The following is a 22,601-nucleotide window of genomic DNA, read 5'->3' as shown; positions in this document are numbered from 1 at the left end:
CCTGGCCTACAACAGCTAGGGGTGTTAACAGTTCCTGAAGTTGGAAAGACAAATCATCATCTCCTCTAACGTGGACAGCATAGGGGAGTAAAATTATTGCAGCTGCTGCTACCTCGCTTCCAAATTATTTTATGACTCTCAAATTGATGTGAACAATAGTACCTCTTTCAAAACAACATCCAGCCATTACTTACAAACCTGTGTGTATCAGCTGCTGTTGGTGGTTGTTTATCTGCATTCAGCTCTAAGACCTCAAACAGGGTAAATGCTCCACACTCATTATAGCCCAGGACAGCTGCAGCAAGGCAGCAGCTGATCCAGTGACCACACTGCTTTGGAGAAGCACAAAGTTTGGCCTCAAAATCAAAAATCTAACCTGGAACTATTCCAAAAATGAGGTACACACAACCCTGCAGTTCACTTTTCCTAGGGCATGCTCCTCCACACAAATACTGAAGACAAGCCATGAACAAAAAGCTTTATCATTGCTCCTGCTTCAAAATGGAAGATTTCGCTTAAAGCCTGTTTTGAATATTGTACATTCAGTGTAAGTCAATCAAAATCTACACTATAGATTTCCCCAGACAATACATAAATCAGCATGAACCAGATTACCCTCCTGTGACATAAGTGAATGCACCTTTGCTGACAATCACAAATGCCCCAAGCACAGCTGTATTAATTTCACTTTTCCTCTGTTCCATTTGAATTGATTTATAGTTCATCTGCACCCTGTTCAAGGCAAGCCTGTCTCTCAAGTGATCATCTTCACATACTGCATGTACCAGGAATGTTACAATCATTGTGAAAAACCATGGGATGAGAAGCAGGCAGTTGGAATCACCCCCAAGATCTCCAATCCATCAGGCTAGACTCCTGTTTCTCTCCCATTCATTACAGTTATGCTGATTCCTGCTCTTAACCACATCCCAGATCTGAATGACAGACTTCAATTCTCTGGGGGTTGTCCTATGCTCTGAGATCAAATTTGACTATAGCGAGATACGTGGAGAGAAGTAATTTTTAAAAATATAATTTTCATCTTCAAGATTTATCATGTAAAGGTATTTTTCAATAACTCCTGAGACTCTGGTTTAGGAAAAAAATAAAAAAAAAGAAAATAAAAAAGCCACCAAACATCTATCTGGTGGCTTTCTCACCTTGGGGTTTAGAGCAAGTGTTCCTCTCTAAAAGAACAAGTTAATTAGGATAAGATGGCATTTTTAGGATTTGGGAATTATGTTAATCAAGTAAAAATTGAGACGTTATTACTCCCTCATGAATTTTTCATCTTTCCAAGATTACAGCTATTCAGCTATTTTCTCCAACTATTCAGAACAGTTCTAAAAAAAAGGCTGAGGCTTCCATTTTCCAATTCCCTCCCATAATAACTGTTAAATTTTGGGAGATGAAAGACAGAGAATAGTTTTAAGGTGCAGAGACATACACTTTCTTTAAAATCACTTAAAATACAAAGACAACCTACCAGCTGAAAGGGAATACAGAAAGGATTTAATTTCTTAGCAGTGAAAATCTACAAAAAAACCTCAAAACAACTAGACTGGTAACAGTAAGGCAGATTATGCTGGTTTTGGCTGGGGTATAGTTAACTTTCTTCACAGTGGCAGGTGTGGGGCTGTGTTTTGAATACAGGGTTGATAACACAGAGATGTTTTTGTTATTGCTGAGCAGGGCTTACACAGAGCCAAGGTCTTCTCTGCTTTTCATACTCCCATTTCCATACTCTGGCAGGGAAGTTGGTGAATGGGAGGCTGGGAGGAGACACAGCCAGGACAGTTGACCCAAACTGACAAATGGAATAATCCAAATCATGTGACATTATTCTCAGTATGTACATGGGAGGAAGAAGGTGGAAAGAGGGGAACATTTGGAATGGTGGTGTTTGTCTTCCCAGTCCCTGATACATGTGATGGGCCCTGCTCTCCTGGAGATGGATGAACGCCCATGGGAAGTGGTGAATTAATGTCTTCTCTTTTTTGGCTTATCTTCGCAGCTTTTGCTTTCCCTATCAAACTGTCCTTAACTCATGAGTTTTTTAGTTTACTCTTCTAATTCTTTCCTGGTCCTGCTGGGGAGGGAGAGAGGGAGTGAGTAGCTGTGTGGGGCTGCCACAGGGGGTGAAACCACAGGAGCTCTGTTTAGTGCCCAGTGTGGGGCTGAGGGGTTTGGGATAACAACAAATTTGACTGGGATGTGCTAGATTGAACTTACAGCTCTTAGTGCTGTTGAGCCAGGGATCAGCAGGCTCCTGTTTGTGCCGTGGGGCTTGATTACCTGATCGTGGATTAGAATCTCCTGCTCAGTAGTGGCCACCTCTTGCTTTCCCTGCTTGCTGCAGTGCTGTGCTGCTTCTCACCTCACTGAATTGTGCCTGGGCACGTTCTGGTAAGAGCCATGGAGCAGGGCCTGGGCTGGCAGGTGGCCAGGGCACTGCTGCTGCCCTGCACAGGCGGACACAGCCAGCAGGGCAGGGACTCGTGTATAAATGTGCGCTCAGAGCTGCTCCAGACGTGCTGCTGGAGGCAGGTGATTGCTTAAACAGCTTCTATTCCTCTCATAGCAGTGGAAATCACAGTGACAGAATACATTTGCTGTCAGTGAGTAAAATTTTGTAACTAACCTCTTTGCTGCAGAAATTAAAGAGTCTGAATCTAGACAGGGCAAAATTTGGTTTAAAACATGACCTTGGCTGGAATTGTTCATCAGGTATCAAAGCTTGGGGCTGTTTGCTCCTAGCTGTTTACTTGCTTCCCTCTGGAGGATTATCCAGGAGGATGAAGTGGGTGTAGCTATCCCCATGAATATCCTCTGATTGCTCAGGGACAGCACTGGAAGATAATCAGCATAGTTCAGCTATTTATATATCCTGAAAAATATTATTTAATCACTTATTTCAATTTAACTGTAGAGAAAGCATTAAAAATATATACATGCATATGCAATATATTGGCTGGAAAAACCCCAACAGATTAACCCTTGCATAGAGTATTTAACACATAAAAATAGTAATTTTCCCTTATTGTATGCATTTACTGCATTATCTTGATCATAAAGATGACAATTTCCAAAATTTTAAAAGATACATGTAAGATAAATAATCATAGCTGTAACAGAAAAGTATATTCTAGAAGTAGCAAGATATGTTCATCAGTCAAAGGCTATATTTAATTACTGAGGAGGAAATTACACAAAAGTTAGAGATACCAATTAAGACCAAGGCATGACTGTTTGAGATTCAGTATAAGCCTTTAAATCTTTACCTACTGCTCTTTTCATTTGCAAGAATTACCAATCAAGAAGCTGTGGACTTGCTCTCATATTTCAACACCTGATTAAATTATTTCAGTATATTCTTATTTGTTTATGTCTGTAGAAGTGTGACTGTGACAACAAATCATGCAGAACTATTTCATTGTTATAATGAAAGTCCACATGCTTTTATGTTTCAGGGTATAAACTGATGATCACTAAGTTGAGCTTTTCCTGATATATAGTATGATGGTGTAACAACTGTGCTATAAAAGATGCATTCAGCTCTACCCATGCTTGGTAGTTCCTGCGTTGCAGAAACTTTGCAAATCCAGTATATTTTCAACAGCACAAAAAAGTGTGAAGAAGCAACAAAATCAACTCTATTTTGCTCTCAGAACTTTAATGAGGCTGTTCTTCTCTTTATTTTCTTTTTTTTTACAAAGACAGGGATAGGAAATATTGATAGGCAACCTGAATCCAGGAGAGTGTTTGTGCTTCCTTTGGAGTCCCTAGCTTGGTCACAGTCAGTGAGGGTTAGGGACAATGCAGAGCAGTGCTCTGCTGGGTTCTAGCAAGTCCTGTGTTCTGCAGTTAACAGCTGCCCCTCAGTCACAGGAATGCACCTTTTTGGGACTGGCAGGATTCATGAGATTAACCCTGTGTAGTCAAGTCACGGGGCCATACAATGGATTTATTGTAGGCAAACAAAGAGCCATAGTCAGGCAAGAACAGGGCAATGGGAGTGCAACCATGAAGAGAGGAGATTGAACAAAAGGCACGTCTCCTAACACTGTCCACCTTGCCTGCATTCAAAACCAACGTGCCAAAATAATGAATTCTTTTTTCCCATTGATTTTATTACAATAGCAAATGAAATCTCATCACTAAAGTTCTGGATAATAGATGGTGCCTTTGCAAATACTCCCTGCATGGAGCTTCCCTGAGTTTCGAAAAAGGGTTGGACCTGCCCCCATTTCAGCATGGCAGGCACCTACTCGAAAAAGAAATCATTTTTCCAATAGCAGTAAGTTTGCTGCCAGTTCTGAGTAAGTGCTCCCAGGCAGCCACGGTGCAGCCAGGGCTGAGCATTCCCTGTGCAGAGCTATCAGCAGATGGCTCTGCTGGCCAGGCTATGCTCCACAGCAGCTGCTGCTCTGCCAGGAGTGGGGCTCAGTCACAGATCCACTCCACCGCCAGACAGCCACAGAAACAAAGACACTCAAGATGCCTTACCTATTACTTAACTGTGATTTGAACAGACTTTTAAGTTTCATTATAAAACTTCTCTCCATAGTTGTTACACATGCAGCACATATGCAAAAGTAGGCGGCGCAGATGTAACAGCCTAAAAATGCCAACAATTAGGTAAGAGAGAGCACATCCAGAAGGGTCAGGCAGCTAAAAGACACACTTCCTTTGGAATTCTGTAATGCCAAGACAGGCAAAGACTGCCCATAATGTGGCAGGCACTACATATGACATTGTTACTAAAAAAAGTCACAAAAGGGATGTTTACCACCAGTCAACCACAGTTATATAAATTATATGTTCACTGACTGCAGACCTCTCCAGTTTAATTCCTGGAGAGATCCCAAACACAAAGGATTGTCCAGCTGCCCCAAAAGCAAGAAATTTGCTTCTTTTTTTTTTTTTTTTTCTTTTTTTTTTTTTTTTTCAGGCGAAGATTCCTCATAAATGCTCATAACCCTCCATTTCCTTTCATCTCATGATGGAAACTTCATTTTTCTGGGAAACAGGATCCACTTCTTGAAGTCCAGTGACTCACTGAAGCAATTGTCTTTGGTAAACTTGGATGACAAGTGCCTTCTAGTACTATCAGGGAAATTAAGATAAGTCAGGTCTTCCTTTCTCCAGTACCAAAGGACCACCAAGAGCCACCAAGCTGGGACTATAGATTCCTACTCCCAGCAGGTCTGACCTTCCTACAGAGTGGGAGTGTCTAAGTTTGGCAGAAGCATTGCTTTATAGGCAGTGTGGTACCTGAACTGGCCTTGGTGGGACCAATTCACATATCCCTGCACATACAGCTCAATTCTCCTGATAGCTGGAAAATTCCCAGCACCCTTGTTGCACCCCCGAACCAGGGAGTAATGACAATAATCAATCTGCATCCAAATTCAGCAGGAGGCTAGATAACCCTGGATTCAGATTGATTATTTTCATTACTCCCTTGTACAAGGTTGCAACAAAAAGGGTAAAACAGTATTTAAAATTTAATTGAAGACAAAGAGTTAAATGAAACCATATTAGTACACTTCTAGTAAAGAACTAGCCAGGTACTGACTTAAAAAGGCAAATTTTGTCATTTGTAGAATGCTTTGGTTCCTGCAGCTGTACTGCAACCCCAAGGTTGGATGCCACATCTCTGGGAAGTCTGAGGAATCAAAGTTTAGGCAAAATGCAAGCATCATGATGGTGCATGTGTGCCTGGAAATATTACTCTACTTTCACTAATAGAGACATTTCAGTAACACAGGCTTAGAAGACACAGCTTGTGGTTTAGCCAAAATGACAATATTGCTCCATTTAAAAATAAGGTTAATGGCATTCCCACACAGAACACATGAAGTCTGAGTGCCCAGCATGTTTCAATAGCAATCCATCTACATTAAGTACCATTCCCATTAATATTGCTCCCTTTGTAAAGGAGTGCTGAAATAAATGGAAATCCTTAGTCTGAGTTCAGTGAGCCCTGGATTGCAGTCTCAGAGCTATCATTTTTACACTGGAAGCAACATTTCAGCACAGTAATGATTTCTCATAAATTTAGACATGGGAGAAACCTCAGTAATACAAAGAAAGAAAATTGATCTGAGCTGTACAGAAGTGCCCTACTGCACTTAAATGCCAGGTCCAGATTTCCTCCCCTAAGCAGCACTTCCTCATTTGATTGAACTTGTCTTTCAAGCTATCTCAGGTTCTGATGAGAAATTGACTGTGCCACTCTACAATTACATGGTGCCTTTCACAGATTCTGTTTTTTTTTTTTTTTTTTTTTTGTGTTTTTTTTTTTGTTTGTTTGTTTGTTTTGTTTTTTTTTTTAACTTGATGTCCCAGCTGCCTTTTTAGACTGCATTTTCTGCATTTTCTCTCCACTGGGCAGTCATGCAGGCTACATGGACTTCTTCATCCAAGCCTTCTGTCCTCTTCAGTTTACTCACAGGGCTAGTCAGACATTCACAGTCCTGAACCAACACCTTAGATGCCTTCAAATCCTCAAGAAGCTTTGTGAAATGGAGAAAAATCTATCAGGAAAAGAACTTTTGTGACAAATTTTGTCTTTCAGATGATGAGAACTGATATTCTTGTTCCCTAAATAAGTAAAGAGTCCACCTATATGAATGTACTGTTTTACAGACAGCAACACCAAGAAGATCAATTAATCTAGCTGCAAAATATTCTCCTTGCCATGCTACTGCACTTGTGAAAATACAGGAATGTACTAATCAGGGGAGTTAGAAATCACTTTAACAGTTCCTGTGACACACTCTTATTGGATTTACGTGCACCAGCAAATCCAAGAAAACAATTTGATAATTTTAGCACAAAGCAGACAAAGAAGGATTTGCTAAGCTGCTTAGAACCTCGCCCTGAAATGTTGGAAAGGTTCAGGTTAATGTCCTTTCACAGGATGGGCACCACAGACAGACTACATCTGACATGAACCACGTTTTGAATCTCTGAAGCCATCTTATGATCAGGAAGGTATCTCAATCTACAGGAAATATTTTATCAATCTGACAGAGGGAAGAATCAATAGCGTTTCATTAAATCATTATTTTAAGAAGAGTCTCCTCACTGTTCAGGTATGTAAGATCTTCAGCAGTGTGAATGGCATAACTGTATTACATGTATAAATTTAAACAAAGATGAGTATAAACTGACTTGCCTTTAGCTATTATTCAAATCACTAAAGTGATGGATAAACACATTCTTTTCTTGAGCTTTTTTGAAATCCAATGCATTTTAACAGCTGTTTAAAAGCATGTAGTGTTTTAACAATACAATTTGCATAGGCAATTGTCACATGCATTACTCAAGCTGTTGGATCTGCTGCTGGAAGGGGTGTATATTCAGAAATTCAAATGTTCCCTTTAATCCCATATTCCTAGAATGTGATTTTGCATAATGGTCATGAGGAACCAAAAATGCCACTGCAACAGCATTAGTGTAATCTGGTTTTTTTGACATCTTATTTTACTTCATGAATGAAACCCAATGTAAATTTCAGCCAGTTGCATATGATAATAATTATTTTGGATGGACTGTACCTCTCTGATTCTCAATAATTATTTTGTTTGCACAGCAGGTACAAATTTCATTCTTTTATCTGTTCTGCAGTCTAATTATAATCCAATTAATAGTTACTGATGTAGGACAATTGTTCTTTTTAATCTTTATTATGCCTCTGTAGTTTCTTTATTTGCTTTTCTGAGGAGAATGAACCTTTTAGCAGCTGCACTGATGCATTTCTCAGCATATATATTCAGTCACATTTGTAGCTGTAAACCAGTGAATTTTATAAATGCATTCAACCCCAAATAACTGTTATAATCTGATACAAAATACTATATGTATGTAGTATTCATTAGTAAACTTGATTAATCTTTTTTAACACTGAGAATCTTTTAATTTATGCAACACTATACATTGATATCTAACAGAAGAATGTCAACAATCCTATTGCTTTTCATTAGGGAAACCAATAATTAAAGTCATATTAGATTTACATTTACACAAAATGGCTATGCTAAGTCTGTGTGAGCTCAGAACACAAAACACATTCCACATGTTAAAAATGACTTTGTGACAGCCTAGACACATTATCAGGCAGGGAAAAAAAAAAACCCAGAAGCATAATATAATAGTTATCATTAAATTATATTAGTTTACATTCAAATATTTAAATAACAAATTCCCATGTAGGTAATTATAATGATATATGTATGTATTGGGCATATGAAAATACACTTATCCTTAACTTCTGTAACAAACTTCAAATACCTTCTCTTTTTGCCTTGCCTTTCCTCAGCTCCCACGGCCCCTTCCTAAGAAACAGGGTGTTCAGGATTTCAGATGAGAGGATTTCAGCATTCAAATTTCAGATATGAGTTTTCTTGATACTAATATTTTTGCAAGGCATACAGTTGCTCTTACTTTGAGTAGACCCTCAGTCACACCTTGTTTAGGACAAAGAGGGCACACCTTTCAGATATATTTTTTTAGGTACAGTAGTTCTACTATCACCACTTATTCAGACAAGTAGCATCACTAAAGCAACAAGCAAAGCAGACACAGTTGAAGACTCTATTAAGAAAACATATACAGGGAAACACTGTAAGATGAACATATAGAAATTACTATAATTAACCCTGATCTGCCATGCATGTCAGCTGTGGGAAATTACAGAAAGTAGTTTGTTGTGATATTGTCATTATAGCAGCAATAATGTGCTGAAAGACTCCATGCTCACTCCTGCATGACAAATCAATACCACAGGTCAACCATGATTAGCCTAGTCATGATGTGCTTGATGAATATTGATGACAGTTATACAGCTGTGGTATATCAGGTGCTTTTAAGAGCGATTCATGAATATAAAAAATCACATTATCAACAGTAATCTATAATATTTTAAACAACTACAGACCATCAATAGTAAGGGAAAAAAAAAATAAATATCAGTGATTACCCTATGTATATCTCTTCATATTGTATGCAAACAGCCAGCAGCTTAACCTTTGAGATTCAAAATAAAAACATTACATCATTAAATCTAGGTAGATTTAGAGGAAAAATTATCTGAGCGTCCCCTGTTATTATTATAACCATATATAGCCAAGGTTCACAGTAATACTTCTACCTAATTTCTAAATTGTGTGACACAGCTGTGAATTTTTGACCAAGCCAGCCTCTGTGGCACAAAGCAACATGGCAGAGGAGGGCTTGTCTTTGACTTGTCCTCTCTTTAACAAAGCATTGTGCCAGGAGGACAGATTTAGGACAGCACCTCCTTATGCCTATCAATGAGGTGCACTGAGCACACCATCCTCCCTCCCTTTCTCCCTCCCCAAAAGTGTTCCAATCAAACATTAGACTTTAAAAATTCTCCTTGGGTGAGAAACAAGCACCAACCATCCCCTCTTCCAAACAAATATCTATTATAAATGCTGATCCAATATGGTCATATAGATATGCTGACATCCAGCCCTATGGATTTGTAAACAAACTGCTCTCCCAGCATGGAAAAATTGTCCAGACAGAAGAGAACAGGAAGAACTCATAGATCAATGGCATTTGCCATAGTTTTGTTTGGCCTTTAAGCCAGAAGAGCTGTGCCTTCAGAAAAAAAACTGCTGGTCAGAAAAGTGAAGAAAATTAGTTATTGTTTCTTAATTTCAAGCGATATTTTGACATTTCAGGATGAAAAAGAACATCGGTGCTTCTGACTTTCCCTCGGTGTCATGAAAAGCAGCGCCTGAGGCATCACACCAGCAGTGAACCCTTCTCTGTGGAGTGGCACATGGAGGTCAGTACCTGCTCTGTACTAAAGATTTGCCTCCTTCTAGTAAATTGCAAATAAAGTGGTGATTTCTGCTCTTCTTACTGTTGAATAATCTGATCTGGTCACAGGAGTAAATGCCCTAGTTTAATGAAAGCATAGTTAAACTTTTTCAGCTATATTCCAACTATTTAAAGCTGGAATTGGATGAGTTCAGTAGTTCATAGATGTCTTACATTCAAGCTTAGAACTAAAGTAATGATTTCTTTCACTCTGTAAAACTCAGCTTCACCCAAGAATATTCTAACTCAAAAGAAACCACACTGAGCTTAGTACGGTACTACAGTATAACTTAGGGGGAAAAAAATCACAATGAACTATCTTTTATCTTTCTTTTTTTCTAACAATTTTATACAAATATAAGACTGTGCTAGGAAATTATTGGACTACATTAATCAAATCTGTCTTTCATATACCTTCTGACTGGCAGCAGCCATTTTTGGAACTTGTGTCAATCTGCTATCCTTCAAGGATTTTCCATCTTCTGTTCGGTTTTAAATAAATTTTAAATAAATTACATTTCTATTATAAATTATCTTCATGTTTGAATACTGCCAACAGTGCAATTTGAATAAATCTATCCTAATTTAAAACCTGCTTCTGCTGACTTTCCCCAGTTTCATACTCCAGAAACAGCTACAGTAAAACCAACAAGAATATATTTTGGTTTTTAATTTCTTTGATCTATATAAAGCATAATTTGACATTTAAATAGTTACTAGTTTTAGAAGACAAGACGATTACAATATATTTTTAAGGTGAACTTACCATAATGTTGTGTGGATTTTCTGTGCTGTGATTTTTTAGGCTGCTGTTGTTTTTTTGTTTGGGGTTTTTTGTTTTATGGTTTGGGGGTTTTTTTGGTTTTTTTTTTTTTTTTACTTTATGTTATTAAGAAGTTGATATCACTACTTCAGAAACATGTATTGCGCTGTTTAAAATATACTTTCTCTGAGATGGATTTTATAGCTACACAACACATTTTTCTCTCCCTCTAGAAATGATTCAAAGTATATGCATAAAAAATTGCTCTTCTTAACAGAACTTGCAAGTAATGACCTTCATATTTTCAAAAAGGCATTAAAGGCATTCCACTGCACTGACTATAGCACAAATGTTACTTTTAAATGAAGTCCTGCTAAAAATAAACCAGACATTGATTTCCAAAAGGTTGCAATAGCAGTGTAGCACAATGAGACTTTTTGATGCAATATCTGCACATGCCCAATTGCTGGAAGCAAATATCACAAGCTGCTCATGACAGATTTTTAATTAACATGTTTTACCTCCTCTAAATAGAGAGGATGGTGTAAATCAGAGCAACCTCTCTGACTTAGAGGGAATACTGCCAACATACTTCAGCTGAGGATCTGTCCCCCAGACCTGCATGTTGCACTCTGGGTTTAATAAAACTGTTGTGTGCCTTAGCAAGCAGATCTAATCACACAGTCTGTCTAATTTGGGTCCACAGAGGCCTGGTTTCCTTCATGCACAATGGGTATACATGAATTATTCCATTTATATACTAATGAACAGTAATCGTGTGGGGCTATACATGCCCAAGAAGAACAGACCTACCAATGTAATACAGAGCCTAAATTCCTAGGATACATTTATTTCACTGGAACAAAGTCAATACCCAGTGGCCAAGAACTCAAGCTTTACATCTGGACAAAGAAGAACACATAAAGCAGCACAGGCTCAAACCTGGGCAGCCATTTACCCCTTTCCTTATGCCCATCCCTGTCCCTCTCAGACAGTCATTTCCCAGGAAGGACATTTACCAGCTCTGTAAAACCAGAATCTCACACATTAAATCCTCAAAGTCCCTTCATTAAGCAATTAATCTATAATGAAACCTTGCATACCAACCTATAGCTTTCACCAAATGCCCTTCCATTTCTGCACCCTGCATGTACAGTCAAGGAGCATTTATAGGCAGAGGGAGGGGACTCTTTCTTCATCACCAGATCTCCTTGAACCCTCACTCTATGACACAGAAACTCTGACTCAGACTGTTGTCAGCCTGCCAGATAAGCAGAGTTGTTCTTTTGAAGCCCTTGTATCAGGCAGACCAGAAGGTAATGAAAGCAAAGTAACAGGCCTTCTGAAGTGATTGAACTTCCAAAGTTTTATAGAATTTGGAGTCTTTAGTACATGGTTTCTGTTTCAGGGAAAGTTTGAGAGTGCTTACAACAAGGAAACTCTGTAGTAAGCCTTGCAGGTCCATCATGTTGTCCTATCATTCTCTGTAACCTCCACTTCCACAGAGGGAGAAGTGTTGCACATACTGTAGAGGCACTGCAGACTAAAATCCGGCAAGGTCTAGACAACTTTTTTGCCAGAACAAAGTGCAGTGTGCTTGCTGATGTCACAGTGTCAGCAAAACCTCTCCTGGACATAAATATATGAGGAAAGGAGGGTACTTATCAGAGATGTACTTAGTGCAGCTTCATCCATTCATTAGGATTCTCTCAGCACAAGTGGGGTTTCATTTGTGTAACATTCAGCTTCTGTCATTTGCTAGTGAGATGAAAGCAATCCCATGAGAATTAGCCCTCCAATATCCCAGGCAAATTAACTAGCATCTTTGCCTTTGTTTTTCCTGTTTAATAGGGATGTGTGGGGGGGAGGGCATGTGTGTGTGTTAAAAATAGGTGACTAAAATACTTAGATGCTTATTAAGCAGTGGAATTCAGTTTAACATGTCCTGCAGGGCTGTAACATCTCATGAGATGGGCACAACACAAAACTCTAATGGCATCCTATAAAATGGATCTGGAGACAGGTACATAAACATCCATGGCTAATGAAGCTATATTTATGTTGGAATTTTTGTTTTCCTATGTACTCATCATATTTAACCTTATGTTGTGAAGCAATCCGTGATTATGTGAACCTGGACTAACAGAAGATGTGTTCCAGATGTGCATATGAAGTTCTTTAATTGATAGCGAGCAGGCCATGGAACAAATTGGAACAAAATCTAAATTAAATTCCAGATATGCAGAAAATATGGATTTTTGAGTCCTTTGGGACAACTGTTTCACTTTACAAGTCTACTTCTATTTTTTCCTTTCTATTTGCCACTATTACATGAACTCAGCTTAGAGGTTCTGCCGAGGTCCCCCAAAAATACACTCCAACAAGGGACACAGAATATGTCAAACCACATTCCTGGTGAAAGAAAAGGACCTAACTATATCTAGTCTGATGTTAAAGTCTGAAATTGACAATTATTTAGGTTTAGAGGCATTACTCAACATTCAATGTAATTTATACCCGTTAAATATCGTTGACAAACAATATTTACCCAACTGAAAAGCACTGTGTTATTGTTTTGAATAAAACACCAACAGTCTGGCTAGGAAATTGGACTGTCTAAGAGACTAACAAAAAACTCCATTCTCACTAATTTTCAGCTACATTAAACTAATATCTTCTGGCTTCATCCTTATGTACCAAATTTAATATTTGCTGCCACTAAAGGTGTCAGCTGGTACCTACCTTCTCCAGCTTTCTGTGCACCATTGTTGATGACTAAAAATAGGCGATAACCCATTAAACAAGTTCATCTCCTGCTCTCAATGTTACACATTCCAAACCAACAGAACAGAGTCAAGGAGTAGAGAAAGGAAACTTCTTGGAACTCAGAGCTCAGGTCTAGCACTGCCACCATAAGCACTTCCCACCACTGCAGGATGACAGGAGATGAACACAACAGTGCTGGGTCACATTACATCAGTGTCATCTATACTCATCTACGAAGCCAACCTGAACAGAGAGAGGCTTGGACTAAACTAAAAGCAGTTCTTGCCCCAGCACCTGTAACAGCAACATTTTTCTGGAGCCATCTGCATAGCACATTTTGGCATTTACAATACGTGATTTCAGACTTGCACAGAAAGTAGCCAAGCAGTCCTCAAAATCTAGAACATCTGCCTACAACTGCCAGAGTCTACTATAAAGAATAACCAAAATCCTTGGAAGCAATTATTTCTGCTGAAGTGATTAACACCCTGAGACATGCAGCTCTCTTCTTTCAGTGAATATTTGCACAAAAACATTAGCAATGATACCAATACTAAATAATTACCACATTCTATAGGCCAGGACCTTGCCAAATTCAAGTCATCAATAATTGTGCTAAAGGAAGCAGTTTGGACAGACAAGGCTTTTCGGAATGAATTTACAGGAGTGAAAGCTTGTAAATGGCCTCTTAAAAAAAGGAAGTCTCAGAAAGTCTTTTAATTGTATTTAAAAGAGTTCATAAATAGCTAAAATAAATAAAAAGGAGGGTGGTAATCCCCTTGGATTCCTGTAACTACTGTTTCTGCCTTTACTCCTTCCATTGTGTTACACTCTAACAACCTTCCATTCTGACTTTTTCCACTTTAGGCCTGAACCTTGCAACAAGTTCCCATTGGAGTCCTGTGGAAGACTGTGTGGTCGCTCAGACATGAAAGGTTGTGCAACAGCACCTTGTGGTGAGACAGTGACTTGTTCTGTGTGTGCACCATGCCCAGCACAACCAGGTCCTGACACCACAGGGCTCCTTGGCACGGGAGCTGTACAGAGACCAGACTGAACAGAACTCCACGAGGTGAGGGTGAAGCGATGCTGTCGTACGGGCAGTGGCGGCAACCACAGAGGTAACACCAACACCAAGGGGGAGCAGAGAGAACCGGGATTACCTGCTGGGCCTGCTGCAGCAGCTCCATCCGCTCGTGCAAGATCTGGCTGTCAAACTCTCGGCTCTGCCTCAGGATCTGCCGCCGCACCTTCTCCACCGCCGCCCGCAAATCCTCGCGCTGCGCTTCCGTCAGCGACTCGCTCGCCCGCCTGCCTGGATCCTGCTGCAGGGCATTATACAGCGTGGCTTCCAGCTCCTGGATTTTCTAATGCAACCCAAATCACACACAGACAGGCTGACGTTTGAATCCAGCAAGCAAACGACCCACCAAGAGCTAGAGGAGAAGGCTAGCAAGCGAAGGTAAGGCAGGAGGGCAGGATGGACACAGACAGGTAGACAGAAAGCAGCAAGCGTGAGCAGTGAGGAGCATTCCACACAGAGTGCACGCAGCCTCATGGCACGGATTGACACCTGGGAGATGGGTCCTGTTCTAGCAAATCATTTATTCTTCCATTTAAGAAAGATTCAGAAGAGAGGTCTGCATTCAGTACCTGATAAAACTCCAAATCCCGATGCTGAACATTACAAATTTAACTTAAACTAACATATTTCCTTCAACTGCAGCTGAGTTGTTAAACCATCCTATAAAATAAAACGACCACAGGAAAAACTGTGAACAGAAATCTCATTCTCCCTCTCTGTGGTCCTAGTGACCTGATATCCGTGGCTCACAGTCTACGTCACTGGCTTAGCTCCAAGCTGCCATAAGCAATGAAGGAAGGAACACTTGTATACACTAATCCCTCATCCATCTCTTGCTGTCTGCCAGATTCCTAACATGATTCTCATGCACTGACCAAACTGCAGTACTTTGCAAAGCAGAGGACACAGAAGAACTTCACATTCACATGGAGAATTGTATTCCCAAGGGGAAAGGAAGGAATCATGGCAGTGTTTCCTTTATTACTGGGTTAGCATGATCCTATAAAAAAACAGCATCCAGACTAACAATATTTGGATCAAGAGCATCCGACCACATCCCTTTGGCCCTCGTAACACCTTTGTGAGGTAGGTAATTCCATCCATATTAGTGATGCATAAACAGCTGCACAGAGAGGTTAAATGGCTTGCCCAAGGTCACAGTGCTAGAAATAGTGCCTGCTTGCTTTTATCTGTTATCTGCTCTGAGCACTAGACCTTGCTTCTTCTCTGAACATTTTCCACATAAGAAACATTTACAGCATGTAAATAGTGCTTCAGGCCATTATATCCTGATTTCCCAAAGTCTCACTATAGCAACGTTGTGTGTGTCGTTTTACCAATTCCTGGATAATTCCAGATTGTTGTTTAGCCTGAGAAAAGGCACGGTTCCCTTTTGAAAATGAGGAAAGGCAAGGTTGGATAGGATCGCACAGGAAGGAATCGCATAGGAAGAACAGGCATTCCTAATTCAGGAGGTTAGCAGCAGTAATACTTACAAATGCTTCAGGAAAAGAAATACTGAAAAAGTTCTAAAGTCATTTCTGGTGTATTTTAGCAGTCTTTTTTTTTTCATACATAAACCAGCTTCGAGATGTTTGTGTATCATGGAATAAAAAATGCAATGCAAAATGTTACACTTGCAAGTACTATAATCCATTTCCTAAAATTTTTGTTTAAGAAATAGTTGATTTCTAGTCTGGCAAAAAAAAAAAAAAAAAAAAAAAAAAAAAAAAGAGTCCTATTTATAATTAAAAGAAAAAAAAAAAACAAAAACAAATCCTGCATTTTATCAGATCTGTTCAAATAGAAAAATTTAATGACTGTTCTTTTCCTACCATATATGCCTGGTCCAGAGCTTGCTTCCTGTAGTCGAGTTCTTCCTCTAAATAACCCTTCTGTTTACTGAACAGGTCCTGGCAATAATAAAAAACAAGGGAGTGTTTGTTCTTTATCCTAATTTATGAAGAATCATAAATGCCATCATTTTTATGCAAGCTTTCCACTTGAAAGCAAAAGAAAACCCATAGCAAACAAACACATTCATCCTAAGAATATTTGGAATATCAAATTTACTATATTAGTACTTCAAATATGTGTACCATATTAACAATCTATTTGTACCTAGAAAGCATTGACCTCTACACCATTGTACAAACCTGCCTGGACCTGACAGAAGTGCAGCAAAAGGTGAGTGGGGATGTACATGCATGTGGTCCAGTAGCTGTATTACACAGGACCAAGGGAGGGAAAAGACAAGCACAAGAGAGGGTACTTTATGAAAATATCCCATGGAAATATTACCTTAAGGAAATCATGAGGCATGCCCTAATTGTTGTCTAATCTGTTCTAAGGAGGAAACCCAAACATGCAGGGCCACAGCTGGATTCTGCAGCACCATCCTGTGATGTTTTACTGAAGCTGAAGTAACGACTCAGTCCTCAGCCTGTACAGGCAGGAGGCCAGATTGAAACAGGTGAAGTGATGCCCAGAGAGGTTGAGTGATTAGCTGAAGAGCTGAAGAAGTTTTCAAGATACCTAAGATTTAAGGGATTGTTTACTTTTGTTCTTAAAAATCAAACTCCTCAACTTTATAAACCCCACAGATTGGGGTTTCAGTGGAACTCAGTATCCAAAACATGATGTTTCAAGTAAGTTGTGGACATTCAAATGGCTGCCTTTAGAGTGTTTTGTATCATAGAATCATAGAATGCTTTGGGTTGGAAGGGACCTCAAAGATCATCTTGATCCAACCCCCCTGCCATGAGCAGGGGCACCTTCCCCTAGACCAGGTTTGATGATAGTAACTAGAATATCAGAGACTTACTTAATTTTATTAGCTTTTCTTTCAAAGCAGGTTTTCACACTCAAAAGATTTAGTAGTATAACAAAAAGCAGAAAAGCCCTTTGACTGAATTTAATATTTTCTATCATTCTTTTTTCTAATCAACAAACTTTTACATTTCCTGCACATATAGAATAAATGCTGAATTAAATACATGGAGTTCTTAAGACCACTAATTGCAGCTTTTATTAACAGTATTAAAATTTTTAAATAATGCTGCTCTGATTAGTTTTATTGGATATGGGATTGCCTCAAAGTCACTTACGTAGCCAAATTTTGCTATCAGACATATATGTGAACTTCTGACAACTTTTCTGTCAGTTGCCAGTGTAGAACTAGTAACAGGAGCAATATATAAGACCAGTATTAAAGGATTCAGAGGAATAAGGTGCTACTTGTTCTCTGTATAAGAAGTATAATATTAACAATTAATTTATTTTGTAAACTGGGAATTCTTTTAATTACCTATTAATTAATATTTAAGACAAACCCAAAGTTCAAGTCAGATCTCGGTCTTGGTGCTGGAATATGGTTGGGAACAGATGGGCATCTATTGCCATGATAGCCATTTCAGAATCTTCTACTCCAGCATACACTAAATATGCTACTGGTTCTGAAGGGAAAGAGCCTCTGACAAGTCTTGTAGGACATATTTTTCAGCCCTTAGTGGACATCTCCAGAACTCTGAGTTCAGAACTCTGGAGAATGTGGTAAGTATTAGACACCACGTTTATGCAGCTGAATGCCAGCATGACTACCCAGGTGGCTCATTTCCTGACATGGATGAGTTACAGCAACTGCAAGGCTGTTGTACAGGATGAAACACCACCATGCACTGGGAGTGCACAGCAAAGGACAGGCCTGGTCCTGACTTTCTTACAAGTGTCTGACACCACAGAGGCAGATTCACTTGTCTGAGATAATAAAAAACCCAGAACTCAGAATAGCAATGCAGCTGCCCTGATCATGTTACTTCTCAAAAGCGATAGTAAAGGCTGTCCACAGAAAGCAAGAGGGAAGGAAACAAAAATAGGAACTCAAACCCTTAACATGGGTTTCAAGGACAACTACACCAGTGCTCAGTCCTCCTAAAAGTATCTTGCCAGAATATAATTTCTCAACTCATTGAGTCAATCATTAGGGATTCAGATTCTCAGATTGCTGTGCTAAACAAATAGATGCAAGAGCTATCCACAGCTTATAAGACTTGAAAACATCAGAGATAATAAGGGTGAAGATAGTATATCAAGTTACAAGCCCCCTATTTTCCCCATTTTTCTTTACAAAATAATCTAGTATTTGTGGCCACTTTCCCTTCCCCAAACCTTTGTATTTTTCCATAACAAGACTTAAAAATAAAGAAATACTAAATGTGGAAAGTATCTTATCTGTGTTAAAGTACAATCAGTATGACAGGTTACACTCAACAGAGAACATAGTCTGAGCACTTCTATTTTTGTTTATGGCTCAAACACACACTTCTTCAGTGGCCCTGGGCAAATCACTTAACCTCCCTGTCTCATTTTCCCATTCTTTAGGATGAATGCAACGCTGCTTATTTATCTACCTGTAAAAGGTGTGGTGAGGATTGATCAGTGTTTGGAACGCCATTTGAAGATGTGAAGCACAAGCATGCATGGTAAACCAATAAAACCAAACACTCCTTCTATAACTGTTCAACATATGGAAAAATAAGGTCAGTTCTTCAGTTTGCTTTTTGAGACAACATTCTGTCTTTAGGCAAGAAGGCCATGGGGCAAGAAAGAGCATCTGGAGTAAGAGTTCTTGACAGCTTGTCCAGAAGCTGAGTACCAGAGAACAAAGACCCTTGCCAATTCTTCTAGCCTGACCTCAATATTAAAAAGATGATGCTGTTGTCTGACAAATTAATATACAAAGAAAGCATAGAGACAATTTCACACTGTTTGGTTAATGTGCTCTCCAGTTATGCCTTTGTACCCTAATCCGTATATATCTTTGCTATTTTTGTTCTATATAGATTGGAAAGTTCTGTCTCACCCCAAAGAATACAAGCAATAGATTGTTCTAGAAACACTTGCCTATTTTACCATGAAGCCATCTCTGTCAAGCAGAGAAAGGCAGCAAACCTGCCCAGAATGAAATATATGCACAATCCCTTGATATAAGTTTTAGCTAAATGAATTTTTAGCTATTGTTTCTTACCTTCTCATTCTCCAGGTCTAACATCTTCTGTGTCAGTGCAGCTTCTGTCCCCTCTATCTGTTTCAACCACTACAGCAATGTGAAGAGAAAAAATAGAAAATGAACAGAGATTTTGAAAAAGGTTCTACCAAACATTTTTCAAGTTTGTTGCCAGCACTTCCAGGCATACGCTTCTCCCATGCTATCTATTCACTCTTGAGGCACACATGAATAAACAGGTTGTGAGAACACAGGCAGAATGGAGGACTGCAGAGATACACTATAGACTAAGAAGTGGAGGTTGCTTTCCTACAGTAAATTAAAATGGGGTTTTCCTCTGTAAAGCTCAAGAAACAAAACACACTTGGATCAAGAATGCAAAATCAACCTGATTGTTTCTTACTCAAATGCTTGTTGGCCTGATTTGTAAAATCATCATCTCACTTCAGGCCTCCAGTCCTTCATTTTTCCAGAGGGCAATTTAAACAAAAGACAAGGTGGAAAACTCAACACTTAATTCTGCAGAGTTTGTTGCACTCTTTCTGGGAAAAGGCTCACTTGTAAACCATCGGTAATGTAGAGGGGAAAAATAAAACAGACAGATGGAAGCTCTTGTAGTTGCTACTATGAATCCCTTACCACTATGGCAACATTCAAAACAACCAGAATAAAGAACAGCAATTGCATTCCAAAGGTAAAAATTACACATCATAATAGCTAAATGCATGGATACAAGGTTTTTGCTTAATTACTGTCACCAGGATTATGTTAATATTTCCATTTAAGTTTATTGGAATGCATGGGAATGGTCAGTTCTGAATTATTTAATTTGATTTCTCTACTGGTCTTCGTACCATGTAGGACCCATGACAACAGAGAGCAGATTTGCCACTGGTAATTATCGCTTTCCTCAACTGCCTTGTTTACTAACTCATATCTGCTTTAAGTCTTTTGGTGAACTTTGCACATCAATTCCTTTAATTTAGTGTTTAGGTGACTTCATTAGGCTTCAGACTCAAAGGAATTAATGACATACTATCTTTTTTTTCCCAAGATTTGTATAGAAAATTTCAAACATAAGTTTACAATTTAGAAATGTGAATTCATTACTTCATCATTTTGAACCTTCCACTATTTAAGAGACTGATGAATAAAATTTGAAATTTGTTTTATCTGCTTAGCAGCTTTCTACAGGAAAAAGTTAGCTTTAGTTAGCTTTCTACAGAAAAAAAATTGACAGAACAGCATATTCCCCAGATATTCTATTTTCACCATCTTTGTTTTCTTTATTTTGAAGGTGACAAGCGGAAGATATTCCTATGGAAAGCCTCACCACGGATATTTGAGCATTCTGAACCTTTGAAATCAATGGAAATGGGAAATCCTGAGCATCTCTCACAGCTACCCTCAATCAAGTGAAGGGCTATTTGCAAAAATTAGAGGTCTAATTTTTTTTAAGGTATGCAAATGATATGCAAAACTAAATGTTGATTCTGAACATTCTATGCCTGTTAACCTTTCACAAACCAAGGGGCACAGGAGACACAAACAGCATTTTTGGGGGTCTATATCTTAGTGGGTATATCTATATAGTGGGGTTCTTCTCCTTTCATTTTTTGGATGTGAAGTACTAAAATTCCTTCTCTTTTAATGCCACAGCACAGTGAAAAACCATAGGGATTTTAGCCCTTTTTCCCATTTGTATTTTGCTTATAGCAATTACTCATTTAAATTAATGATTATTAAATTACCTAATGTAGACTATTTACTTTAAGGTATTTAGATAAGTAGATTATTAAAATTATATCAATTAAAGCAATTATTAAACTGCTCAAATTTTAATTTAAAATATCTGATTCTGAATTTCAACAATACATCAAGAAAGATTTAATGGAAACATATGAAAAGGATGCACGGAGCTTCTTCAGAGAAATCTGCAAGTCTTTCTTAGTTCTAAATGTCACCCCTTTCATATACAGATATATTCTCCAGAAGTAAAGAACTAGCCATACAGAAATGAGTGACCTGATTGTCTTGTGCAAACTACTTTTTCTCTATGTCCACTAATTTACAGAGGAAAGGACCAGTGACTGCTCTGAGCTTTTTCTGTCATCCACAGAAAGGAGCCCAAAAGGCACCACGGGCACCTTACAGAGGGCACCTCACAACTGCTCCTGGGCACTGAGGGCACCAGCACTTCTGGAAATGAACTCTCTTGTGTTAAGTGGATTTTTAGTACTTTATGCTAAAGGAAATCTCCAAAACATGTTTTTATCTTTTAACTGTGTTTCTTTCTTCAGTTTGGCCTCAAGACATTACAATCCCATCATTCATGTAAGGATGAACACATGCTCAATCTAGACGACCTGAACAGAAAAGCCATGCTTCCCTGGCAAAGTTAGGGGGTATCTTAGAAGACTCGGCCAGTTTTTAGCAGAGAAAAATATTTACTAAATTCTACCTTTTCACAGAGGGAAAGGACAGTCCCAGCTTGGATTATTGCAACCTGCTCTTCATTTCTCAAATTCTAAAATACAAGAAAATGCATTTAAAATTGGATTAAAAATTCATTCTTTAACACAAGCAGTAAGTTTTAACCGTACTCAAAAAGTAAATCAGTTATAACATTTAGGATTATAGACATGACCAAAAAGGATCCCATGACTGCAAGTACAGAAAATTAAACTAAAGATGCTTAGTTCCACTCTATTTCAGCATACCAGCCCCATAACACTTTTTCAACAAATCATTCAGTGAAATAGATCATTAAATGAAAATTAAGTGTTTTCAGTCAGGGATTTTGCAATTTTTTTCCTGTTTTTGCCAGTTCACTGGACTAAGCCTTGCAGCAAGTGAAACTCACTTTCATGCACTTCAGACTTCCAATTAAAGAAAACAGTGCAAAGAGTAAGTGCCATAGAAACCTCCATAGGACTTGCAACATAACATACAAATCTAGAACTCAAAACTAGTATTTGAAAGACCTCAATCTGATCTAGCTATAAACTGGACTCAGCTCCCTGGATGTTTGTGCCCCAAATGTGTGACTACGATTTGATACAGTACTTAGCAATAAAGAGGAAAAAAGGGGAGAGAGTTATCCTTGCGTTTCTCCCAGAAAATCC

The 22,601-nt window shown here is 38.7% G+C and overlaps 1 protein-coding gene and 1 long non-coding RNA gene across 5 annotated transcripts in view; one reads left to right on the top strand and one right to left on the bottom strand.

Moving 5' to 3' along the window:
• The window catches only part of JAKMIP1 (janus kinase and microtubule interacting protein 1), a 144,069-nt gene that overhangs the window by 6,237 nt on the left and 115,231 nt on the right, over window positions 1-22,601 (bottom strand). For all 3 annotated transcript variants that reach the window (XM_077782752.2, XM_085577668.1, XM_077782754.2), the window contains 4 exons: window positions 21,938-22,003; window positions 19,498-19,566; window positions 16,307-16,384; window positions 14,551-14,754 (listed from right to left, as the gene is read on the bottom strand). In XM_077782752.2, the coding sequence (XP_077638878.1) occupies window positions 14,551-14,754; window positions 16,307-16,384; window positions 19,498-19,566; window positions 21,938-22,003 (417 nt within the window). The remainder of the gene's footprint in view (window positions 1-14,550; window positions 14,755-16,306; window positions 16,385-19,497; window positions 19,567-21,937; window positions 22,004-22,601) is intronic.
• On the top strand, window positions 1,647-22,568 carry LOC146767534 (uncharacterized). Of its 2 annotated transcripts, none has more exons than XR_014954707.1 (8): window positions 1,647-7,100; window positions 9,717-9,823; window positions 14,255-15,557; window positions 16,597-16,658; window positions 16,823-16,944; window positions 18,852-19,009; window positions 20,774-20,935; window positions 21,596-22,568. It is a non-coding gene; the product is annotated as an uncharacterized LOC146767534 (long non-coding RNA). The 2 variants fall into 2 exon arrangements; XR_014954706.1 differs by having other exon boundaries at window positions 21,551-22,568.

The sequence above is a fragment of the Lonchura striata genome, chromosome 4 (genome assembly GCF_050655825.1).
Source record: "Lonchura striata isolate lonStrDom1 chromosome 4, ASM5065582v1, whole genome shotgun sequence".
Classification (NCBI taxonomy): domain Eukaryota; kingdom Metazoa; phylum Chordata; class Aves; order Passeriformes; family Estrildidae; genus Lonchura; species Lonchura striata.
Note: the sequence above shows the minus strand (reverse complement) of the source record. Positions and strands in the feature narration are given on the sequence as shown.